The sequence below is a fragment of the Myotis lucifugus genome, unplaced genomic scaffold (assembly GCF_000147115.1).
Source record: "Myotis lucifugus unplaced genomic scaffold, Myoluc2.0 scaffold_158, whole genome shotgun sequence".
In the NCBI taxonomy this organism is placed as follows: domain Eukaryota; kingdom Metazoa; phylum Chordata; class Mammalia; order Chiroptera; family Vespertilionidae; genus Myotis; species Myotis lucifugus.
Window position 1 is genome coordinate 2711118 of NW_005871206.1, and position 26678 is coordinate 2737795.

At 41.1% G+C, this 26678-nt stretch overlaps 1 protein-coding gene and 2 non-coding genes across 7 annotated transcripts in view; 1 reads left to right on the forward strand and 2 right to left on the reverse strand.

The window, feature by feature from the left end:
* Window positions 1-1061: 1061 nt before the first annotated feature.
* Window positions 1062-1225, reverse strand: LOC111827401. The gene has a single exon (XR_002830940.1). It is a non-coding gene; the product is annotated as a U1 spliceosomal RNA (small nuclear RNA).
* Window positions 1226-2450: 1225 nt separating this feature from the next.
* Window positions 2451-2614, reverse strand: LOC111827400. Its single transcript, XR_002830939.1, has one exon. It is a non-coding gene; the product is annotated as a U1 spliceosomal RNA (small nuclear RNA).
* Window positions 2615-7862: 5248 nt separating this feature from the next.
* RAD51C (RAD51 paralog C) overlaps window positions 7863-26678 on the forward strand; it is a 30736-nt gene continuing 11920 nt past the window's right edge. For 3 of the 5 annotated variants that reach the window (XM_023759624.1, XM_014461691.2, XM_014461692.2), the window contains exons 1-5: window positions 7904-8076; window positions 11394-11643; window positions 13159-13325; window positions 16365-16498; window positions 21485-21616. In XM_023759624.1, the coding sequence (XP_023615392.1) occupies window positions 7959-8076; window positions 11394-11643; window positions 13159-13325; window positions 16365-16498; window positions 21485-21616 (801 nt within the window). In that variant the 5' untranslated portion in view covers window positions 7904-7958. Of the gene's footprint in view, window positions 8077-11393; window positions 11644-13158; window positions 13326-16364; window positions 16499-21484; window positions 21617-26678 lie in introns of all 5 variants that reach the window. The other 2 variants (XM_023759625.1, XM_023759626.1) reach the window with 2 other exon arrangements.

Genomic DNA, 26678 nt, shown 5'->3' on the forward strand with positions numbered 1-26678 from the left:
TCTTCAAAGGACACTGACAACCCACAGAATGAGAGAAAATATTTGTAAGTCATATATATATATCTAATAAGGAATTTGCATCTAGAATATATAAAGAATGATTACACCTCAATAAAATGACAACCCAATTTGATATTTAAAAATGGGCAAAAGACCTAAGTAGATTTTTCTTCAAAGAAAATATACAAATAGCCAATGAGCACATGAAAAGATGGTTAACACCATTACTCATTAGGGAAATGCAAATCAAAACCACCATGAGATATTACTTCACACCCAGTGGGATGGCTAGAATAAAAATGACAGATAATACAAATGTTGGTGAGGATGTGAAAAAACTGGAACCCTTACACACTACGGTAGGAATGTAAAATGGTGCAACCACTTGGAAAACAGGCAGTTTCTCAAAAAGTTAACCATAGAGTTACTATATGACCCAGCAATTCCACTGCTAGCTATATACCCAAGAAATATGAAAACGTTTGTCCACACAAAAACTTGTACATGAGCCTTGTCGATTAGTTAGTTAGAGCATAGTCCCCATACACTAAGGTTGTGGGTTCAATCTCCAGTTAGGGCACTTATAAGAATTAACCAATGAATGGAACCACAGATGTTCTCTCTTCCTCCTTCCCTTTTTCTCTTTCGTTCAAAACCAATAAATAAAAATTTTAAAAAAAATGCAGCCTGGCCAGTGTCCCTCAGTGACTGGTCAACAGAATAATTACACCCTACTCTGCTAGACAATTTGGTATATGTGAATCAACATGCATGCAGTAACCCTTGCTCACACCAGAATACACTACTGTTGAACATAGAAAACAGGGGAGCCGAAACCGGTTTGGCTCAGTGGATAGAGTGTCGGCCTGTGGACTGAAGGGTCCCAGGTTCGATTCCGGTCAAGGGCATGTGCCTGGGTTGCGGGCACATCCCCAGTAGGAGATGTGCAGGAGGCAGCTGGTCGATGTTTCTCTCTCATCGATGTTTCTAACTCTCTATCTCTCTCCCTTCCTCTCTGTAAAAAATCAATAAAATATATTTTTTAAAAAAAAGAAAGAAAACAGGGGAAAGCAGAAACGCAGCCCCACGCTACCACAAATTATGCAGGTGAATTTTTCACATTTGAGGAAATCACAGAGGTCAGCACACCTGGAATACAATGAGTGAGCCTCACCGCGGGAAAACCACCTTCATGACCATGGTATCTCCCCTGCCAGATAAGTATGAGCTGCTGGAGATTCCAAAAGTAAACACATACAGTCACTCTCTTCATGCTATTCCTATACCATCACTTACAAAATAAAGACTTCTCCAAATCTCAGTAAAAGCCAGACAATAACATTTTGGATACTGTAATATTTGCAAAAATCAGAAATGTATGTACAATGTGAACAAGACACTGTGCTTATTTACATAGTCCAAGCACCTTTTAGTGTCATCACTATCGCTCCAGACAAACCTGTCTCTGGGTTTCGTTGATGGGGGAGGCTGAGTAACGGCCCGCCAAAAATATCTAAGTCCTAATCACTGGAACCTGTGACTGTTATTGCCGTACTTTGTGGCAAAAGAGATTTTGCAGATGCGATTAAGTATTTGAGAAGGAAGAGCACTCTGAATTATCCAGGTGGACCTAATGTAACCACAGGGTCCTAACAGAATGGAAGAGGGAAGCAGGCAGGCCAGACAAACAGATGTAAGGACAGGACAGAATGATAACAGCCTAGAGAAGTTGCTAAATTGCTGGCTGTGAAAGTGGAGAAAGGGACAACTAACAAAGAATATATAAATGTAGTCTATTTTAAACATTTTTATTTGAGTTGAGAAACATCAATGAGAAACATAAATGTGCTGTTCCAGTTATTGATGTGTTCATAGCATATCAGGACAACACTCTAAACAACCAATTTCATTGGGTTGTGGGTCAGGACTTAAGACTCTTGAAACAGCAAAACAGGTAAGGGGGCAAATTCTCCTCTATAAGAAAGGTAGGCCTGGGGCAGGGGGTGGTAGCGGGCTGGAGGGGGGTGAATGGGGGAAAAAAGGGGGCATATGTAATACTTTCAACAAAGAGACTGTTGAACCTCACAGGGAAGGCAGGGGAGGGTAGGTGGGAAGAGATCAAAGAACTTGTATGCATATACGCATAACCCATGGACAGACAATGGGATGATGAGGGCCTGGTGGGGGGGAAAGGGAGCAGGCTGGAAGAGGTTAATGGGGGAAAAAGGAGGATCTATGCAATACTTTCAACAAAGATTAAGAGGGGAAAAAAAGGAGAAAGTAAAACGAAGTCTTATATAAAAGGAAGGTAGCCCTATGACTTCACTTCCATCTCCTGATCTCCGTAATCATAAAGCTAGCTTACTTCTATGGTAACTTTCTGCGATGACAAAGTGCTTTGAGGCAAAAAAGTGAGCCTCAGGATCTTTCTTTTTCCAACCCTCTTGATTCAGGGGAGAGCGCGAACGCAGTCCCCCACTACCACAAATTATGCAGTCGAGTTTCCCACATTTGGGGAAATCGCAGGGGTCAGCACATCCGGAGTGCAATGGATAAGCCTCGCCCTGGGAAAACCACCTTCGTGATCATGGTATCTCCCCTGCCAGGTAAGTATGAGTTGAAAGTGTTGCCTGGCACTTAATCCCCAGATTCAAATCACTTTCAAGATAGGATCACTTTTATCATGCATCCTACTGACCCTCTTAGTTCTGGAGTAGAGTTTTCAAACTACAGTTACCATCCAGCAATAATTTGTATATCTGGATACTTCAAGATCTTAGGAAATTTATGTTTGTTGTAAGCATGACCAGCAGTCACTGCGCTTATTTACATATTCCACACCCCTTTTGAGATCTCACCGAGTCCTTTTCCTAGTATAGTCGGTGGTGCTGTTCAAATAAAACAAAGGTAAAGACACTCGGCAGATTTAAAGATAAATGATATGAATTTGTTCTTTCCTTCAAGGGCTTGGAGCTAATGACATCACCGTGATGCCTGATGCAGGTTATCAAGGCGTTCTGTACTTAACTGAAAAAGCAAGTCTAAAAAGATGAAATTTGAAAGAAAAGATGAAATTTTGCAAAACTACATTTAAAAATCCAGTCCAAGTATTACTAAAAATAGGTAGTCAGTTCAAAGTTCCAAGGACATGTACAAAACATGCTCTTTCACATATGTGGCAAACGATCACCCTTACTTGAAAGACCAATTGCACAAACATTAATTCTAATTTTAAACCGAGAAAACTAGGGAAAAGCTCACAGGACAACGCCTCCTACACTCACACATTTGAAACAGTCAAAGAGCTCCCCCCAGTGAGTGTGTGTTCATGGCCCTCACAGTTGGAAATCCACCTTCATGATAAGAGTGTCTTCCCTCCGGAGCAAGAATAAGTAAGTGGTGTTTTGACACATCCTTAAACCTTTACGAGCTCAGCACTGCAAGGGTCAACCTTTTGGTTTTTCACAGGTGCCTATGAAATCCAGAACAAGACTACCAGAGAATCCATCCTACAAGAAACTCCTGAGCCCTCCTAAAATCATAATACAATTCGAAAAGAGGATATCCTATCTTAGGCAATGGTATGTGTATATAATGTGTATACATATAATCAGCCTTCTCAACCCTCTCCTTCCTGCTTCATTGTAAATTAGAATTGGAGTTTCCAAGTTTACCTGTTCTTTGTCTCTACAAGATTCACACCAGAATCACCCTATTTTCCAAATATTTTTTAAAAAAATATTTTATTGATTTCAGAGAGGAAGAGAGAGAGAAAAACATTAATAATGAGAATTATCGATGGGCTGCCTTCTACATGCCCCTCACTGGGGATCGAGCCTGAAATCAGGCATGTGCCCTAATCTGGAATCGAACTGTGACTAGGTCCTGGTTCATAGGTTGATGCTCAACCACTGAGCCACACCAGCTGGGTCAGCTCTTATTTTTATATTCCAGAATAGTTATTTTACTCTCACTGTTTAACAACAACAACAAAAAGAATAACAAAAAATCCTTGTATACCTTGTTTGAATGGAGAATTTTAATGTTTTTCACTTATCATTGTAAATTTTTTTTTATCCTCACCCGAGGATATGTTTATTGATTTTAGGGAGAGAGAAACATCCATCAGTTGACCAGGAATCGAACCATGACCTCCTGGATCATAGGTCAAAGCTCAACCACTGAGCCACGCCGCTGTGCTTGATTCAGAGTTTTAAAAAAATATATATTTTATCAATTTTATGAGAGAGAGAGAGAGAGAGAGAGAGAGACGAAGGGATAAGGAAAAAGAGATTCAGAGTTTTTTATAAAATATATTTTATCAATTTTATGAGAGAGAGACACGAAGGGAGAGGGAAAGAGAAAGAGAAACATCGATGAACGTGAGAGCGAAACATTAATCAGCTGCCTCCTGCACACCCCAACCCAGGGGATCAAGCCCTTAACTCAGGCATGGGTCCTGACCAGGAAACGAACCAGCAACCTTCCAGTGCACCAGACTATGCTGAGCTGAGCCACACCGGCCAAGGCCAGAGTTTTTTCAAATCAAATCACATCACATCACATATGTAAAACAACTTTTCTTTGGCACTTTACAATTGTAGGCACTTTTTATTTTTTTCTTTCTTTTTAAAAAAATCTTTATTGTTGAAAGTATTGCCTATGTCCGCCCCCCCCCCACCATCGACCCCCTCCAGCCCACCCCACCCTTACCCCAGGCCCTCACCACCCCACTGTCTGGGTCCATGGGTTATGCATATATGCATACAAGGTCTTTGGTTGATTACTTCCCACCCACCCACCCTCCCCTGCCTTCCCTCTGAGATTATTTTATTTTTAAAATGTTTTTATTGATTTTTCAGAGGGAGAAAGAGAAATACTGATTTGAGAGAGAAAAAAATCGATCAGCTGATTCCTGCACACACACACCCTCCACCCCCCACGGAGGATTGAGCCTGCAACCTGGGCAGGTGCCCTGACCAGGAATTGAACTAGGAACCCTTTTGGTACACAGGACGATGCTCAACCAACTGAGCCACACCAGCTAGAGCTGTAGGGACTTTTAAATTTTTTTTTAATTTTAATTTTTAAAAATATATTTTATTGATTTTTTACAGAGAGGAAGGGAGAGGGATAGAGAATTAGAAACACTGATGAGAGAGAAACATCAATCAGCTGCCTCCTGCACACCCCCCTACTGGGGATGTGCCCACAACCAAGGTACATGCCCTTGACCAGAATCGAACCTGGGACCCTTGAGCCCGCAGGCTGATGCTCTATCCACTGAGCCAAACCGGTTAGGGCTGTAGGCACTTTTAAAAAAAGTCTCACAGCATTAGCACTTTGATGAGCTAGGTTTCATTCAACTGAATACACATATTAGAACATTTTTAAATGGAGAAACTAACGTTTATTATATACCTTTTCTGTGCCAAATACTTAATATGTATTCATTTAATCTTTCCAACAACCCCATGAAATAGTAACCTTCTACTTGCAGGTAAGAAAACTGAGTAAACTTGCTGAAAGTCTCACAGTTGGTAATTTCCAGAGATGTGATAAAAACCAAATTTGTATGACTCCAAAGCTTATATCCATCATCGTGCCTCTCAAACTTTTTCAACAAGTAACCCCCATTGCAAAGCAAAATAAAAACATATACCTAGGAGGCGTTGGGAGACTACTGAAGTGTCCAGTTTAAACAGGATCTTTCTTCAGTCTTTATCTTAAAATGTATTTTTATGTTTGAAGTTCACTCTACAATATATTAATACTTATTCAATAGAAAATGCTTTAAATGGTTTACCAATTAAATTACTCAACTCTTCTCTCTCTCTCTCTAAAAAAAAAAAAAGCCCTAGCTGATTTGGCTCAGTGGATAGAGCGTCGGCCTGTTGACTGAAAGGTCCCAGGTTCGATTCCGCTCAAGGGCACATGCCCAGGTTGTGGGCTAGATACCGAGTAGGGGACATGCAGGAGGCAGCCGAACAACGATTCTCTATCATCGTTGATGTCTCTCTCTCTCCCTTTCCCTTCCTCTCTGAAATCAATAAAAATATATTTAAAAAAAACATATTTGAGAAAACCTGATACTATAGGAAGGAAGATGCACCTTCCGTATAAATCCTATAGTTCTGTTAGTTCCTGGAGCCTAGCCTCATAAACTTGGATCCTAGTTTGAAAGCCTGATTATACAGGCTTTTTAAAAAACTTAAGAATGATGGCACAAACAATAATTGCAGGCAACTCAAGGGTCAGGATAAGATATAAACAACACATAACTGTATAGCCACAGATAGAGTTAACTAGTTTCTTAACTCTCCAATGAAACAAAATTCTAAACACTGCCAATCCCACCGAATTTGACCAAGCTAACTCAAGAACTATCCTTAACTATGTTAACACCATCCCCAGACCCCAGTTGCTTTACAAGCATAAGCACGAATCCTCCCTGCGGACAACTTTATGAAATGCCCGCGGTGTGCCCCGCTGTGGGTCAGCCTAGAGGTTAAGCACCGTACTGACCGGCAAACAAACCACATTTTGGTCAGTCCTGCCCGACTTCTCGGCCCTACCAACGAGGGGACAAACACTTCTCGAATTCACCCCCACCCCAAGGGGGGCTCGCAATCTGCAAGTAGCTCGTGGTAGAATAAAAAGGGTACTAGGCTTTAATTTTGGCTTCAAGAAAAACGGTGCTATGAGCTACCGTGTTTTTGGGGTGTTTTTTTTTTTTCCAGCGGACCGGTAGCGAGCATTCGAAACGTGAAGGATTTGCTCAAGTGGCCCACATAGGTTGGCCCGAAAGAAATCATCGCTCACCTAGGCGAAGACAGACTCAGTAAGCCACCTCCCAAGTCCCTCAACGGCCTCTGTCTTTTACCAGCTCTGCCCCCGAACAGGAGCTCTTGCGTACCCCAACGACTGCATCTTAGAAAGGGGAGCCCACGCCAGCCCACTCTGGGGATATTACCCGCTTACTTTTCCAGCTACTTCTTAAGCCAGCAGGACCTTACGGACTAACGGTCTCGGAATTCAGCTTGCTCCGAACTGGTCACGCAGAAAGCCGTTGTGGGTGGGGATGGGGGTGGGGGGGGACTGGACGCAGCGCGGTCTCTGGAGGAGGCGGGCTGGCCCATAATCCCTCGCGATGGCGAGGGCGGGAAAGGCAGGTGGCGGGAAAGGCAGGTGGCGGGCTAGTCCACAGTCCCTCTCGATGGCGGGGGCGGGAAAGGCAAGGGGGGACGAGCGAGGGAGACAGCAAGCGAGAAAGCCTAAGAGGCTGGCACCCTATGACGGGGACCCAGATTAATCCTTATCTGTCCGTCCCATATCCCCAACCGGTCACCGCCCAGTGTGTGTGCACGTTACTCCCACTGGGGTGGTCATTCTGATGAACCACCCTGAGATTTCACCCGTGGGCACAAGTGAGGAAATGTGGTGTGTAGGGCCCACTGGGCCTGGCTCTCCATCCTGCGGTCTGCACCTATCTTTTTACTATTAGGATGTATTTAAATATATATATATATATTGACTTTACAGGGAGGGAGAGGGGTAAAGAGTTAGAAACATGGATGAGAGAGAAACATCGATCAGCTGCCTCCTACATGACCCCCTACTGGGGACCAAACCGGCAACCAAGGTCCATGCCTTTGCCCAGAATTGAACCCGGGACCCTTCAGTCCGCAGGCCGAGGCTCCACCCACTCAGCCAAACCGGTTAGGGCTGTCAGGGTGTATTTTTAATGGGGAAACCGTATTGGGCTTTGGAAGATTCACGACAGAAAGGTGCCTTCACAGAGTAGCGGAGCCCCAGGCCGCGTGCAGCCAGGCCGCAGGCCCCGCCCCTTACGCCTTACGCCTGACGTCACGCGGCGCGGGCGGGCGCGGGCGTGCGGAATTCGGCGTCTGGAATTCGGCGGGTCTGAGCGCCTATGCGCGTAGGCGTCCGGCTTTGAAATGCAGCGGGATTTAGTTAGTTTTCCGCTGTCCCCAGCGGTGCGCGTGAAAATGGTGTCTGCAGGTTTCCAAACTGCTGAGGAGCTCCTAGAGGTGAAACCCTCCGAGCTCAGCAAAGGTAAACGGCTCCCGACGTTAAGCTGTGGTGCATTGGCCGCGATCTGTGCCGCCTCCATCTCTGTTCTCTCGCCCGCAGTCTCCGCACATTGGGCTGCCGCCCACGGCTGCGTTTACAACGTGAAAAGGCTCCTTAATTATACTTAAACCTGGTTCGGACGGTTAGAACTGTGGTCTTGGAAACATTTACTGGTTGCTTTCTCTGCCAGTCCCTGCCCAGTGCTCTGAGGATTACGTCGTTTATACCCCAAAGAACCCTCCTTTGCATGGGCCGTATCCGATATGCAGATGAAGGAACTGATGCTTGGGGAGGTTAAGTCACTTTTCGTAACGACTGGGCTAGGCAGTTGCAGAGCCAGGATTGGAGCTCATATAGGCCATTTAATTCCCGCTGTTCCCAAACCCAAGGGACAGGGATTAAATTTGAAAAATGAAGGTTTCGTGATGGGGCTAGAGATACTAAGAGTGAGAAACGGGGTAGAAAGAAGACGGTGCTTCTTTTTGTAACTCCCTGAGGAAACCCTAAGCCTCACCTTCCAGAACATAGATAATGCGTTGGTGGGGACCACCGCATCCTGCGGCAAACAAAAATAAAGCTGTCCGCGGTCAGACTCGCTGAGCACATGGCTCGATGGTATGCCCAGAACTATAATATCAAGATAGAGCCGAGTTTTAAGTCATTGCCCTCAACAATATAAAATGAGGAGGTTTCAACTAGTCACTCAAGAATGAATGTGGGGGGGGGGGTGCTCTCTGAGCCGGGCAGAGGGGTGTGGGGGGGGTGAAGAGAGGGGCGCAGAGAGAGTACAGGACCCTTTGGGAGGCGGGGGGAGAAGGGGGGCGCGGGGGGGAGCGCCATAACTAACTAACTAACTAAATGTAGACTCAATGTTAATTATTTGTTTTAAATCTTACACCTCGCGTGGTGTCCCCCAACGTTTGATGGGCTCTTTTTCTTTCAACAAGTTGGTTTTACAAAAAGGGAATGAGAATCTGAACAATAAAAAGCTAATGATTGCCCTAGCTGGTTTGGCTGAATGGATAGAGCATCAGCCTGCGGGCTGAAGGGTTCTGGGTTCGACTCCGGTCTAGGGCACATGCCTGGGTTGAGGGCTTGATCCCCAGGGTGGGGCATGCAGGAGGCGGCGGATGGATGATTCCCTCTCATCATTGATGTTTCTGACTATGCCTCTCCTTTCCTCTCTGAAATCAATAAAAATGTATTTTCTTAAAAAGCTAACAATTATTGAGCATTTTGGATGGCCTGGTTTTCTACCAAGCTTTTTACAAGTATTGTCTCGTATCCGTTTTGTAGAAGAAAAAAATCTGAGACGCAAAAATGTAACTTGCCCAAACACAGCGACTACATAGCGCGACTACATAGTGGTGCAGCCAGGCTTCACAGACCCAAGTAATTTGACTCCAGAGTCCAAGCTCTTACATTGGATAGGATTTTCCTTGCCTTATCATTGTTGTGTTTTGTTAGCACCAAATGTATATTTCATATCCTTACCAAATCAAGCACTGATATATCAAACTCTTAAGTGATATCCTCACCATTATTTCTCCCCTCAGCTTGTTTATTTGTTTGTTTGTTTTATAAATATGTTTTTATTGATTTTAGAGAGGAAGGGAGAGAAAAACATTGATGAGAGAGAAACATCGATCTGCTGTCTCCTTCACACCCTCTACCAGGGATTGAGCCCACAAGTTAGGTACTAACCTTCCTTGCAGGGAATGACGGCCGGCCATCTGAGCCACATCGGCCAGGGCAGCAGCCTGTTTTGTAATTACTGTTTTATCTTCTTAGGCCAGATTATCAGACAGGAATGAAATTGTGTAGTTAAGGAAAGTGTAAGTATATTGTTTAAGATATTTGTGCATAAAATAGTTATTCTCATTAAATAGAATGATATATGAATTTTTCATGCCAGTGTTCCCATGAAAAGTTTTTATTATGAATAAAGCATGCACTTTTTTTTAAAGCAAATTCTTTTTTTTTAAAATTGATTTTAGAGAGGAAGGGAGAGAGTGAGAGAGAGAGAAACATTGATATGAAAGAAATATTGATCAGTTGCCTCTTGTACGTACTTGGACCAGAGGTTGAATCTAACACCTTTTAGTGTGCAGGAGGACACTTCAAGCAATTGAGTCATACCGGCCAGGGCCACATGCACTTCTTTTATTTTTATAATATATTTTTATTGATTTCAGAGAGAAAGGGAGAGGGAGGGAGAGAGAAAAAAACATCAGAGATGAGAGAGAATCATTGATTGGCTGCCTCCTGCACACCCCCCACTGGAGATTGAGCCCGCAACCGCCTTTGACTGGAATCAAACCCAGGACCTTTCCGTTCACAGGCCAATGCTCTCTCTATTCATTGAGCCAAACCAGCTAGGGACATGCACTTCTTTTAAAGTTGATTTTTGTTTTAGGCAATTAAGGAGGCCATTTTAACTTCCTTCTAAAAAATAATTTGTATACTTATGAGAGTAAGATAATTATGGCTTCATAAGACCAAATGAGATAAAAGGATTGACTGCTAGTACATTTTATTTCTACGTCCTGAGAAATTTTGTAGATACTTAGAAATGCTTTAGAGGTTTAAGTTTTTTCAATTCTGTTATTTTATTTTAATATATATATTTTTAATTGATTTCAGAGAGGAAGGGAGAGGGAGAGAAAGATAGAAACATCAATGATGAGAGAGAATTATGGATCGGCTGCCTCCTGCACATCCCCACTGGGACGGAGCCTGCAACCTGGGCATGTGCCCTGACCATGAATCAAACCCAGGATCCTTTCAGTTCCTAGGCCAATGTTCTCGTCACTGAGCCAAATCAGCCAGGGCTCAATTCTGTTTCTGAGGTAATACATTTTGTAAGTATGTGAGGACTGAGAAAACATCAATCCATTTATTAACTTGAAAGGTTAAATAGTTCATGGAATGTTACATTTTTTAAAAATATATTTTATTCATTTTTTACAGAGGAAGGGAGAGAGATAGAGAGTTAGAAACATTGATGAGAGAGAAACATCGACCAGCTGCCTCCTGCACAACCCCCACTGGGGATGTGCCCACAACCAAGGTATATGCCCTTGACTGGAATTGAACCCGGGACCCTTCAGTCCGCAGGCCGACGCTCTATCCACTTAGCCAAACCAGTCAGGGCGGAATGTTACATTTTTATGTTTCTCTATTCTTGGAATCACTCTTGCTACCTAAAAATTAAAATTAATAAAGAAAACCAAGTAGCATAATATGCTGTTTCAAATCTCTCAAAAATCTGTGTGTTTTTTTTCTTACTCTACTTTCAGAAGTTGGGATATCTAAAGAGGAAGCCTTAGAAGCTCTGCAAATTATAAGAAGAGAGTGTCTCACAGATAAACCAAGACATGCTGAGTCAGGCAAGAAATGTACAGCATTGGATCTTCTTGAGCAGGAGCATACCCAGAACTTTATAATTACCTTCTGTTCAGCACTCGATAATATTCTTGGGGGTGGAGTACCCTTAACCAAAACAACAGAAATTTGTGGTGCACCAGGTGTTGGAAAAACACAGTTATGGTAAACTAAAATGTTCCCTTCTTAAGGGTGGGCTTAACATTTTATGTAAGTAATAGAGTATTGTGCTATGGGTCTATAATCAGACCGAAAAAGAAATGTATGTCTTCACAAATTTTTGTGTTTGCGTACATGCCTCAAACAAAAACCGACTTAATATTTGTGTTACTTTAGCATTCCATTTTGATAAATTGATATGATTCTTTGGATATAAAAAGTGTTTCTTTTACAACACTGTTATGTAGTCGTTAGGATAAGAAAGCAGTCTTCTACTTTATTACATAATTAATTCCAGAGAATATATTTGAAAATCAAACGTTTGAAAGTAGAGCGTGGTCGCTGTGGCTCAGTGGTTGAGCATCGACTTAGGAACCAAGAAATTGCCAGTTGGATTCCTGGTCAGGGCATATGCCCAGATTGTGGGCTCCATTCCCAGTGGGGGTGCATGCAGGAGGCACCCGATCAATGAAGTTCCTTTCTCATCAATGTTTCTATCTCTCTGTCCTTCTCTCTCAAAAATCAATAAAAACTTACTTAAAAAAAAATCTGAGACTTAAAAAAGTAGATTTATATAAAGTAAGAAAGGGTTCCATTTCCAGAGGCCTAAAAAACCACTAAAATTCCTTAATCATGATTTTATGGGCACACCCTTTTCCTAATCCAAGAATCAATTGATTCACATATACAGGGTGGGTCTCACAGTAGTTTTTATGGAAAATAATCCTATCTAATAATAGACAAAGATTGAAATTGATCGTACCTTCGCTACGCCTCCCATTGGCTAATCAGCGAGATATGCAAATTAACCGTCAACAAAAGATGGCGGTTAATTTGCATACATAGGCGTGAAGCGGAGGAGCGAACACTGAAGGCGGCTCCGGCCGCTGGAGCCACGAGAGGCTTGGAGGCGCCTCTGGCCGGAGCGAAGGCCTGGGTCCCGGGTGCTGGAGGAAAACCTGTGCCGGCAGCCAGGGGAAGGGAAGGCCTCTAGTATAATAAATAATACAAGGTAAAACTTTTAATAATAAAAATAGTAGGTTTACAATAGTTTGTATGGAACATAATATAATCTATATAATAAAAGGCTAATATGCAAATTGACCGAACGGCAGAATGGGGGAGTGCCACTCAGCCAGAAGCCAAGCTCAATGCTGCTGAGCGCAGTGGCGGGAGTCTCTCCCACCTCTGCTGCAGCGCTAAGTCGTCAGTCAGACATCCTCTAGGGCTCCCGACTGCAAGAAGGTTCAGGCCGGTCTGAGGGACCCCTCTCCCCCGCCCCGAGTACACGAATTTCATGCATCAGCCTCTAGTAAATAATAATACAAGAATAAACTTTCTTGTACTCCCAATTGTAATTCTACTTTAGCCCCATCCTGTATTTGGAGCCATGGCGAAGCAGCCATCTCTCTTGTCTGGGATGTATATTTGCATTTATAAAACATTTCGTGATCTGGAGTTTGAAAAACACTATGTTAGAAGATCATTATAATGATTTGTTTGACTTCTTTCTCTTGATAGTATGCAGTTGGCAGTAGATGTGCAGATACCAGAATGTTTTGGAGGAGTGGAAGGCGAAGCAGTTTTTATTGATACAGAGGGAAGTTTTATGGTTGATAGAGTGATAGACCTTGCGACTGCCTGCATTCAGCACCTTCAGCTTATAGCAGGAACAAGTATGGAAGAGGGTAAGTTAGCAAGTGATTCTCTTTTTTCTGTATAGTAAAAGAAATTTGCATTTGTACTCATCTGAAGTGAAGCTTAATGACTTGATAATGTAGTGGTGTTAAATTCTCATAGCCTTCTTAAAAATTAGAAATGCCACAATCTGAATTGGCCTGTTCTTCCCCTTTTATGGCCCTCACTGCAGGAGCTCTAAGGCAAAATTTGTGTATGTATTTCAGTGTATGACTTCAAATCATACTTTGACCTGCCAGGTGTAAACTAATTTTGTTGGAACTTTACTATAAGTATTGTCTCAACGCACTCACTATGTTCAGTGCATTTAGTGTTTTGACTTTCATACTGGTTTTTCCAAAAACAAAAACTATGTTTGGAAGTATTTGGAACATTAAGCTGATTGACCTATGGGGCTATGAGTAGTATGTAAATGACTTCATGACTATGTTAATTGTATTGCTAAAGTGTTTGGAAGTTTTTTGTACTTATTATGTGGAAAGGAAGTTTTTTTAAAAATGTAAAGGTAGCCGAAACCGGTTTGGCTCAGTGGATAGAGCATTGGCCTGCGGACTGAAGGGTCCCGGGTTCAATTCCGGTCAAGGGCATGTACCTTGGTTGCGGGCACATCCCCAGTGGGAGATGTGCAGGAGGCAGCTGATCGATGTTTCTCTCTCATCGATGTTTCTAACTCTCTCTCTCTCTCCCTTCTTCTCTGTAAAAAATCAATAAAATATATTAAAAAAAAAGTAAAGGTAATTCATATTCAAGTTCACGTCCTTTCAGTTTCTTATAAAATTAAATGGTTTCTGGTTTGACTTTTTAAAAAATTTGCTTTGTTTTACCTTATTCTTTGGATGTACAGTCTTTAGTCTTTTCTCTAGATGTTTCAAAAAACAATGCTTTTCATATATGCTTGTATTTCCTTTAAATGTTTGTAATCAGCAGTATTTTCCTTTCATCCATTTCTTTCATTTTTGACATCTTTCTTTGTCTCTGCATTTTGGCTGCTTCCCTGTGTTTGTTTCTATGTATTGGGTAGCTGCTAGTCTGCTTGAATTGATAGAGTAGCCTTGTGTGGTAGGTGTCCTATAGGGCCTGGTGGCTCAGCCTCTCCAGTCACCTGAGGTGGATACTCTTGGTGCACCCCTTTGTGGGCAGCGTGCACAATCTTGTTGTAGTTAAGCCTTGATTGCTGTTGGTATCACTGGGAGGAATTGACTTCCAGGCCAATTGGCTGTGAGGACCAACTGTGTCTACAATGGAAGAGCTTCTGTGCAGGAGACACCGTTATGGGACAGGACTTGCTTCAGTGGGGCTCTGATGCTCACTGAGTCTGCCCCTTGAGTGTGTCACTTACGGATGTGAAGAGTTGTAATCTGGTATGGTTTCACACTGACCACTGGGTACACTGGCTCTTGGATCTCCAAGGATGTGCAAAGTCAGCCACTGCCTGGGGTTGCCCAGCAGGAGCTACAGAGAGATCTGCAGATTCCTCCTCTTTGTATTGGGTTTGGAAGTGCCCAGATGAGGCCCAGCTGTGTAGCAAGGCAGGCTGCTGCTGGATTGATTGCTTTGGGGCTCCCTGACCCAGCTGCTGCCTGTTTGATGGGTTTTAGGCTGAGAAAGAACAGGCCATTCATATGCAAAAGCTGCTGCACATAGTTTGGATGGGGTTGTAAATTGGGTGGGCCGGGTCTCAGGGAATCACCAGGGCAGAGCAAACAGCAATGGCTGCCAGGCAGCCCTGCACTGGAGATTCTCCCAGGCAGGAATAGTGACCACTGAGCACACCTCCGCACCTCCGTCTGAAAGAAAGCCTCCCTCACGTTCCTGTCCTGATGCCAGACAGTCCAGTTTCTCTCTGTATGTGTCTAGGTCCCCCTGAGTCTCTCCTGGAACTGGAGTTCAGAGCAAGCGGGAGTTTGTAACTCCCTCCTGATTAAAAAAGCAGTGCACCTGGATGCCAGCCCATTCAGTGCCTCCACACCTCCTACCAGTCTCAATGCGCTCTCTTCTTTACCTCTTTAGTTGTAGAACTTCCACTCAGCCAGCTTTCCTGAGGTTCTGGATGATAATTGTTCTGTCTTTTAGTTGTAATTTTGATATGGTTGTGAGAGGCAGCAAGTACAGGTGTTTACCTATGCCACCATCTTGGTTCCTCTTCTGTACCACAGTTTTCTAATCCACTCATCTGCTGATGGGCACTTAGGTTGTTTCCATATCTTAGCTATTGTAAATTGTGCTGCTATGAACATAGGGGTGCACATATCCTTTCTGATTGGTGTTTCTGGTTTCCAAACTGCTTATTTTTTAAATCCAATCTAAGTAGGGAATTTCATTTTATATCATTGGTTCTATTTAAATTACCAAGTTACACTATATCATTTAAGGGGGGAAAATACTTCTTTTGAACGTTTTTCCTTTTAACTGTTAGTTTGTAATCCTATGGAAAAAAACAACAACAAGAAAGAGAAATTCCAGTATGTTACTTCTATTGAGTGAAAGCCAATAACTAGAAATATGAAAAGACAGGCATTAAAAACTAGTTGTATATGTGTATAAACAGTTTCTAGATAGCCTAGTACAGTGATGGCGAACCTATGACACACGTGTCAGAGGTGACACGCGAACTCATTTTTTTGGTTGATTTTTCTTTGTTAAATGGCATTTAAATATATGAATATATAAAATATCAAAAATATAAATCTTTGTTTTACTATGGCTGCAAATATCAAAAAATTTCTATATGTGACACGGCACCAGATTTAAGTTAGGGTTTTTCAAAATGCTGACACACCGAGCCCAAAAGGTTCGCCATCACTGGCCTAGTATGTAAGGAAACAATGGAAAGGATGAAAGAAGAGGACAGGAATTATGAAATGATAGTTTATAGTGATTTTGCTAAAATTTTGTCATCTTTCAAATAAAGTCTAGAGTTTTGTTCACAGTGAAGAATTTTGTTATTCAAAGGTATTGTTTTTCTTTAGTCACCAATATATCAAAACAGGTAACTAATTATTTTAAGATTGTTTTGTTGTTTATTTTAGCGCACCCAAAGGCTTTGGAGAATTTCACTCTTGAAAACATTCTTTCCCATATTTATTATTTTCGTTGTCATGACTACACAGAACTACTGGCACAAGTTTATCTACTTTCAGAATTCCTTTCAGAACATTCAAAGGTATGGCTCAAGCTACTGAAATATAATTTACCAATGTAACTAATATTTCTTAGGAAGTGTCTGGTTAAGCCAATTCAGAAAATTTATTTATTCCTTGCCCTATAATTTATTTATGTTTACATTTATTTAGCATGTATATATTAATACTATACCTAAAGTAAGAAATTGAAATAATATAAAAAGAGATTCCACCTCTAGTAATGGTGGAATAGCTCCTATCAAAAAAAACTGTATAGAGTGGTATAAAATGAAAAATAACATTTCCCTTCTGCTATTGCTTCCTAGTACCTTTCCCCAAAGTTGACCACTATTAATAGTTTCTTGTGTGTCTTCTCAAAAATTTTTTATACATATTATAATATCTAGTTCCCCATTTTAACATTTGTTCATGGGATTATACTGTATTATTGTTCTGCACTTTCCATTTTGGCTTAGTGTTTTGCGTATCTTTCTGTATCATTACATACAGGTAGACCTTATTCTTTTTTCAGCTGCATATTTCATTTTAAGAAGGTACTTTTTTGCTGTTGGTGGGAAAGTAAAATGGTATAATTGTAGTAGAGAACAGTATGTGAGTTCCTCAAAAAATTGAAAATAGAACTACCATATAATACAGCAATTCCACTTCTGGATATCTAGCCAAAAGAATTGAAAGCAGGGTCTTGAAGAGACATTTATACATTCACACATTTATGTTCACAGCAGGATTATTTACAGTAACTAGAACATGGAATTAACACAAGTGTCCATTGATGGATGACTAGATAAGCAAAATGTGCTACATACATACATACATACATACATACATACATACAATGGAATATATTCAGCCTTAAAAAGGAAAGAAAATCTGACACATGCTACAATATAGATGAATCTTGAGGACTCTATCTAAGTGTAATAAGCTATATGTGCTTTTATGAGGTATTAGGAGTAGTCAAAGTCATAGAGACAGAAAGTAAAACGCTGGTTGCCAGGGCCTGGGGAGAAGAGAAGAATGGGAGTTATTGTTTAGTGGGTATAGAGTTTTAGTTTTAGAAGATGAAAAGAGTTCTAGAGATGCAAAACATTATAAATATATTTAATATCACTAAACTGTACACATAAAATGATTAAGATGGTAAATTTTTCTGTCATGTGTATTTTACCACAATTAAAATGGTTGGGGGGCGGGGTAGGTACCTTAATTTATTAAACCAATTCTTTGTTGGTGGACTTTTAGTGCTATTATTAGCAATGTTTTGGAGATAACCTTACACATATCTCTTGGGGTACATTTGTGAGTATGTTTATGGGATAAATTCTAAGTATTAGGATTGCAATATTAACGGTTATATGTATTTTTAAAAGACTTTTAAATTGATTTTTAGAGAGAGAGAGACGGAGGGAAAGGGAGAGGGAGAAAGAAAGATAGATGTGAGAGGAAAACATTGATCTGCTGCCTCCTGCACGCTCCCTACTGGAGATCAAGCCCGCAACCCAGGCGAGCATGTTCCCCGACCAGGAACCGAATCAGCAACTTTTTGGTGCACCAGATGGTGCCCAACCAACTGAGCCACACTGGCCAGGGCCCCATTTGGTAATGTTTTACTTTCAGGTTTTATGAGTTTAATGACAAGCCCTTGTTTTATCCTACTCATTCTGTAATTCATTGGCTTTCTACCTTCAGTATACTCTCCCTTTTGAGAAATCAAGGAAATTCACCAGACCATCTCTAAGAACTTCCATCCTAAACTTGGGAAAGCTGTCAGTGTGAATAGTTACCACTTAGCAGAAGGTCCACATCTCTGTAATTTAGCCACTTTCAGTAAAATCTGGACTGTGGAAAGGAAAAACAAATTTCCATTCTTTTTGTCCATTGGAGGTTAGGCTATACAGCTCCTCTGGCATGAGCAGAAAGGTCCTTGGATGCCTGGTATTTAGGGCTCCCTGCAAATATCCTGGTGTCAAAACCTATAATTATATGGAGTTTTCCTGTGGAATATTTTTTTGTTGATTTGAGCTAATCAAATTAACTAATACCTAGTTAATTCATTAGTTTTCTAATAGAAGAATATGTCCTCAATTTTTGTGTAGTTCACAATGTAATGGGTACATACACAACATATTTTTAAGATCAATATGATTTTGACATTTTCTCCATTACTTTATTAAAAGTTTAGACAATCAGCAAGACAAATCAAGCTCTGATCTGTAGCCGATTTATTTGCTGATTTCTATGTAGAAAATCCTCCTATGGTGGCTGATTGCAAGCTTACTGAATGTAGAGTAGAGAAGAAACACTGTATTGTAGCACATCACTAGGTAGTATTTCCACTATAAAGATAAAGTAGGTGCAAATGATCTAAAAAGCATAGATAATAGTAAAATATAAAAAATTAGGAAGGAGTGATTTTTCAGTATTTATTATTCGTATTTTATTTTATCCAAATACTTCTATGACTTATTTATTCATAAAATTTATATAGTTTTATTTTTAATGGCTGTATTTAATTACTGATTTGCAAAATTTCTGAAAATTTAGCTTGGCTTCCTAGTCTATAGGATTTGGCTTTAGCTCACCACGGTACCTTCCTGATATAATTTACTATCATTCCCTCTCACTACATTTTTTCCTGACCCTTAAACATGCCAAACTTGTTTGTGCATTAGGTCCTTTGCCCTTCTGACTCCTTATACGTAGATTGTCTTTCCCTCCAAGAGGTTCTTATCCAAGACTCAGTTCTGTTGCCTGACTTCTCATTGATGCTTTCCCTCACATTTAATTTAAGTTAGCCTCCCTCTACCTTAACAGCTACTCGTTCTTTGTCATTTTATTCAGTTTTAGTGTCATTATCAGAAATTGTTTTATTCAGTATGTGTTTGTATGTTAATTGTCTCTTACTCCACTAGTACATAAACTGCAAGAGAACTTGTTCTGCAGTGTCTAACAGTGACTAGCATATAGTAGATGTCAATAAATATTTGCTGGATGAATAAATGAATACTCTAAGATATGAAAATGGCTTGTACATTACTTCACAAAAACCTCTTCTTTAGCCTAATCCTTATTAGATAGAAAAAAATATCTTACAGTTTTTAAAAAAATATATTTTATTGATTTTCCACAGAGAGGAAAGGAGAAGGATAGAGAGTTAGAAACATCAATGAGAGAGAAACATCGACCAGCTGCCCCCTGTACCCCCCCCCCCCCCCCACTGGGCATATGCCCGCAACCAAGGTACATGCCCTTGACTGGAACCGAACCCAGGATCATTGAGTCCGCAGGCCGACGCTCTATCCATTGAGCCAAACCTGTTAGGGCTCTTATAGTTTTTTCATTTGTTTACTCTAACTTCACTCTAGGTGCCATTATTTGGATTATATTAGAACTGAAACTGTCATGAAAATGTTTATCATCTGTAAGTAAACCTTGCTGATTATAATTTAAGACCGAATTGCATCATGCTGAATTCTGCATTATAATAGATTCTGTAGTGGTTAGTTGCCCTATAGTATGTTTAAAATTAAGGGGGAAAAGTATACCATTAAGTTTTTGAAGAAGGTGTGATAATTTAATATTTGAAGAGATGAAGGAATCCTGAAGGTAAAAACTAATGTATTTAACTGAGAAATTTGTTTAACTAAGACTTAAAAAGGGCTTTTTGTCAATAAAATACCCCTGTAAAAGACAATGTGTAATGGCAACTGATAAGAAAATTGTAAGTGCTCCTTTTTCTTTTTGCTGAATTACTTTTTTAAGTGGATAAATTATCAAACCAGAGTACATTTTAACTTCTGGTAATTAATACAAAAGCATTGGATGAATTTCCCTAGCCAGGTGGCCCAGTTGGTTGAAGTGGCATCCTATACACATTAGAGGTTTCTGGTTCAATTCCCAGTAAGGGCACATACGTAGGTTTTGGGTTCAATCCTGGTCAGGGCGCCTGCAGGAGGCAACTGATTGATGTTTCTTCTCTCTATTGCTCTCTCTCTTTTTCTTTCTTCTCTCCCTTCCTCTCTCCAAAATCAATAAAAATATCCTTGGCTGAGGATTTAAAAAAAAAAAAAAAAAGGAATTGGCCCAGCTGGTGTGTCTGGTTGAACATCAACCTGAACCAGGAGGTCACAGTTTGATTCCCAGTCAGGGCACATGGTTGGGTTGAGGGCTTGATCCTCAGTAGGGGGCATGCAGTAGGTGGCCGATTGATGATTCTCTCTCATCATTGATGTTTCTATCTCTCTCTCCCTTCCTCTCTGAAATCAATACAAACATTTTTAAAAAAAGCATTGGATGTCCTAACTGGTTTGGTCGGCCTGTGGATCGAAGGGTCCTGGGTTTGATTTTGGTCAAAGGCATGTACCTCTGTTGCAGGCTCCTTCCCGGCCCTGGCCCTGGCCCTGGCCCTAGTCCTAGTCAGGGCGCGTGCAGGGGCAACCAATCAATGTGTTTCTCTCACATTGATATTTCTCTTTGTCTTTCCCTCTCCCTTCCACTCTTTCTAAAATCAATGGAAAAATATCCTCAGGTGAGATTAAATAAATAAATAAATAAATGAATGAATAAATAAAAAGCATTGGATGAATAGATATATCCAAAATAAAGCCTTTGTAAAGTTGGGAATAAAACTGGATTTTAAGGGTTTGTATTTATTTATTTATTTATTTTAAATTATTAAATCCTGTATATCTATTTTTTAAAAATATATTTTATTGATTTTTTACAGAGAGGAAGGGAGAGGGATAGAGAGTTAGAAACATCGATGAGAGAGAAACATCAATCAGCTGCCTCCTGCACACGCTCTACTGGGTATGTGCCTGCAACCAAGGTACATGCCCTTGACTGGAATCGAACCTGGGACCCTTGAGTCCGCAGGCCGACGCTCTATCCACTGAGCCAAACCAGCTAGGGCATTAAGGGTTTTTTTTATACAATGGGCTGTGATTTTTTAATATCAATTTTATTTTTAATACCAAACCTAATATCATTATTTCTTCTGTATTTAGGTTCGATTAGTGATAGTGGATGGTATTGCTTTTCCTTTTCGTCATGACTTTGATGACTTATCCCTTCGAACTCGATTACTAAATGGCCTAGCCCAGCAAATGATCAGCCTTGCAAATAATCACAGATTAGCTGTAAGTATAATTAGTTAAGAGAATTCTATAATAGTTAAGAAGATTGTATCAAATATTAATGCCTACAAGTAGCAGAATAGAATTTCTCAGGTCAATAAAAAAGGACATATTAATGTACATGTAGTTTTAAATGTAGTTTTGTTTTGGCTTGGTTATTATAAAAAATTAATTCCAGTCATAAGTGTTGTTTATCGGTTTTCCTGGAAAAGAATAAGCATAATTAAGATGCCATATTTTAAAAATGGACTTTGGTAATTACTTTGTCTAAATATACTTGATGTGTTTTAGGTAAGCTCTTCCAACATTCCCATTTTTCTTTTAATTTGAGTCTTTGATTATTACATAATGTATAATCACAGACTCAGATGGATAGGAAAATGACATATTGTAAAGAGCCAAGATGTTTGGAGGTGGAGGTAACTCTTAGATTTGAAATGTGAGGAGAAAGGTAAAGGTAAGTTCAAAAGTGAAGCGATTAAAAGGAGTTAAAAACTTTTTTTTATTTTGTTTGCCAGCACTTCCCATTCTGGAACCCTATTCCACCACTGACACGAATATACACACTTATATGTGAGGGAGATGGGAGGTCAAACTGCTTAACTTGATTTTCTTATCTTTACCCAGAGTCCTTAGCACATGCCTGTAATACAGCATAAGTAAATAAAGAATTCCTTAATAAAATAATTTCAAAACTTACATCTTTTCTTTTGAGCTATTAGATTTTTTTGCCATATACTGAAAAGCATAATATCCCGTCTTTGAATTATTTTTCCCCATTAATTTGTACTTAATTTTATGCCTTCTGTTAATATCCATGAAGAACTCCCACTAGGGGGCACTCAAGACTAATGAGTTGCCATAGTTCCTTAGGTTTTTGTTTGTTTTTAACAAAAATATCCTATCTTTTCTGATTAAAAAAAGTAATGCAATCCTGGCTGATGTGGTTCAGTTGGTTGAGTGTTGTCCCATACACCGAGTTGTCGCAGCTGGTTCAATTTCCAGTCAGGACAAAGCCGTGGGTTTTGGGCTTGATCATGCAGGAGGCGGCCAATCAAAGTGACCCTCTCACATCGTTGTTTCTGTTTCTCTCCCTCTCCCTTCCTTTCTCAGGTCAATAAAAAAGGACATATTAAAAAAAATTATAAAAAATATTTAAAAAGTAATGCAAATAACACGAAAAACTATGCAGTATTTAAGTAATATAAGCATTTGCAAACTCACATGAAACAAGATATCCATATATATGATTAAGTGAAAAAATTCAAGTTGTATAATAATATATTTAATGGATTCCACTTTTGAGAAAAGTAAAAATTATATATGAGCATTTATATCTATGAAGAAAAATACTGAAAGGACCAAAGATTAACAGTGGTTATTTCTAGAGCTAAGATTTTTGGGGGGCTAAGGGCATACTTTACTCTATTATTTTATAAATTTTTTTTACTTAGCAGGTATAGAGGCATGTCTGACCTTTGATAATAAATACATTTTACAATTTTAAGTTCTATGCTTGCTGTAAAAAAATTATAAATCATCAAAATGTAAACAATTATATTATCTATTACTCAGAAATGATTATTGTTGAGTTTGCTGTACATATTTTTCCAAACTTATTCTATGCATACATAAACATGTTTTAAAGTAAGATCACATTATGCATGCTATTATGCAAAACAATATTTTGTTCACTTAATATAGTGCAAATATCTTTCCATATGTATCCTATATAATAAAAGCCTAATATGCTGTGTCCAGTCATCTAGTGTCCGTTCAACCAATCAAAGTTTAATATGCTAATGATATGCTAAGGCTGCTCAACCACTCGCTATGATGTGCACTGACCACCAGGGGGCAGACAGTCGACTGGTCGACCAGTCACTATGACGTGCACTGACCACCAGGGGGAAGACACTCCGACTGGTAGGTTAGCTTGCTGTTGGGGTCTGGCTGATCAGGACTGAGCGAGACGGCCCTGGAGCCCGCATGCGGTCCTTCCTCGGCTGGCCAACCTCCTGCATTCTTCCCTGGCCCCAGTCGTGCACCGGTGGGGTCCTTCAGCCTGGCCTGCGCCCTCTCGCAATCTGGGACCCCTCGGGGGATGTTGGAGAGCTAGTTTCAGCCCGATCTCGCAGGCCAGGCTGCGGGACCCCACTGGTGCACAAAGTCATGCACTGGGCCTCTAGTTACTATATAAATTTACCTTACCTTAGCTACATAGTATTTTGTTGTATGATTGTAGAAGTTCTTTTAACCACTTCCCTATTGATTATCTTTAAAGTTGACTCCAGTTTTTCATAATTTAAAACACTGCAATCAACAACTTTACATATACTTCTTTGTCCATTCGTGTAGTTATTTCTGAAAGTATTAAGCCAAAGGAATATCTGTTTAAACCATTTTGTTATATATTATCAAACTAGAGGCCTGGTGCACGGATTTGTGCACTGGAGGGGTCCCTCGGCCTAGCCTGCGGGGATCGGGCCAAAACTGGCTCTCCGACATCCCCTGAGGGGGTCTCAGATTGTGAGAAGGTGGTTCTCAGTGACACACTCCGGAATCGGACTCCCTCCTGTCTGGTTCCAGCGCATCACCCGAGAACCGCAGCTGCCAAGTGAACGCAGCTCGACAGCTCCTGCGTTGAGCATCTGCCCCCTGGTGATCAGTGTGCATCATAGCTACTTGTTGGTCGGCCAGTCAACCAGTTGGCCGGTCGGCTGGTCGCTTAGGCTTTTATATGTGCTGCCGAAGCGAGCACGGTCGCTTAGGCTTTTATATATAGACTAGAGGCCTGTTGCCCGAAAAGATTCGTGCAATAGGCTTTCCCTTCCCTTGGCTTCTGGCACCAGTTTTCCTCTGGCACCCGGGACCCAGACTTTTACTTTGGCCACCGCCTTCCATCTTTGCTCTGGACACAGTCTTCACTGTGGCTGGAGCCTTCAGTCTTTGCTCCTCGCTCCGGTGGGAGTCTTCAGTCTCCGGTCAGAGCTGCTCCTATAGCTCCTTCCGCCCCCCCCCCCTCCCCCTCATAGCTTCATCGCTGCTTCGCCTGCAGACCTTGCGGGCTCCTGGGTTCCAGTGGGCCGCCTTGCCTCCGGCCTGGCTTTCCGATCAAGATCATGGCCACAGGCAAGGTGGCTCCTGGGTCCCGGGGTGCTGCCTTCCCCGTAGCCTGGCTTTCCGATCGCGATCAGGATCATGGGCCGCAGGCAAGGTGGCTCCTGGGTCCCGGGGGTGCCACCTTGCCTGCGGCCCGGCTTTCCGATCGTGATCACCGGCTGGGGGGCGGGCAAAGGCAGCCCTGGTTCTCCAATCCAGGGCTGGGGGGCAGGGCAAAGGCGGCTGCCACCCGGCTCTTGCCTGCCGCCTGGGTTTCCAATCACCGTTCTTCCGTCCTTCCCCTTTCACCTTCCATCATTGCGCCTACATATGCAAATTAACCGCCAGCTTTCTTGGCAGTTAATTTGCATATCACCCTGATTAGCCAATGGGAAGCGTAGTGAAGGTACGGTCAATTACCCTGTTTGTCTTTTATTAGATAGGATTATCCTCAGGAAATGTGTTCAAAAGTATGTTGTCTTCAGCAATGGATGAGAATTCTTGTTTTTCCACATCTTTACCAATTTTGAGTCTTTTAAATCTTTGCCATGCTGATGTGGAGAGAGTCCTTTTATTTTTTAATTTTTTAAATATATTTTTATTGATTTCAGAGAGAAAGGGAGAGGGAGAGAGAGATAGAAACATCAATGATGAGAAAGAATCATTGATCGGCTGCTCTTACATGCCCCACACTGGGGATCAAGCCTGCAACCCAGGCATGTGCCCTGACCAGGAAATGAACCATGACCTCTCGGTTCATCTGTCAATGCTCAACCACTGAACCATGCTGGCCAGGCAAGAGAGTGCTTTTAGAAGTTCCATATCAGTTTCAGCTTGCAGTAGTATCAATTTTATATCTAGAGGGAAGACCTGTATTGGAAGAATATTTAAAATAACCATTTCTGGAGAATTTTGGATAAAAATGTGCCAGATAATCTGATTTTTACTGTACTAAATCAGCCTCAAACATGTTCATTTTCTCTACTATAAAGCTACTACTTTCATAACATGGGATTTTTTCTATAGGCCACTATTTAATCCAAAAGAATTAGCAATATTTTTAGTCTTTAGTGCCATCTGTGACTAACGTACATCTGTATCTATTACTAGTAGACTAGCATTGTCACAATTTGGGGTCATTTGATCTGATTACTGTGTTTTATTTTCCTGTAGTTCTTCTACTTTTACTGTACATTCTTTGACTTTAGGACTCTTCTCATAATTCTTTGCCTTGGTTTCTTTTTTATTTCTGTAAAATCATAAATCATAATTCTGTATTTATTTTTTCCCTAAAAATGTAAGCATTGAGTTATGAAGAACTTCATATTCTTTTGAGTAAATATATTCCAGAGAGGCCACAGCGCTAAAGAGCACAGACTCAATCTTTCTAAGCTTTTGATTTATTATGTGTTAAATTGGAATAATAATAATAATACCTCATTCATAGAGTAGTTGTGGAGATTAGATACGTTAATGAAGGTAAAGCAGTTAGCATGGTTTCTGGCATGTATTAGGTACTCAAAAATGTTTATTACTGCTGTTGGACTAGTTGTTCCTATTGGCTTATACAAAACTTAAATTTAAAAGCTTGGATTTTCCTGATTCTCTCATTTATGAAGTTTTTGTTCATGCTCTCTTTAGGCCATTGTATATTATCTATTATATCTTTACTAGAGGCCTGATGCATGAAATTTGTGCGGGGGTTAGGGGAGAGGTCTCTCAGCCCGACCTGTGCCCTCTTGCAATCCGGGACCCCTCGCTTCTAACCACCCACTTGCTCACTCCTTACCACTTGGCTTGCCGCTCCTTAGCACTGCCACAGAGGCGGGAGAGGCTCTGGCCACCGCCACTGCACTCGACAGCCGTGAGCCCCACTTCTGGCTGAGCAGTGCTCCTGCTGTGGGAGCGCACTGACCACCAGGGGCAGCTCCTTCGTTGAGCATCTGCCCCCTGGTGGTCAGTG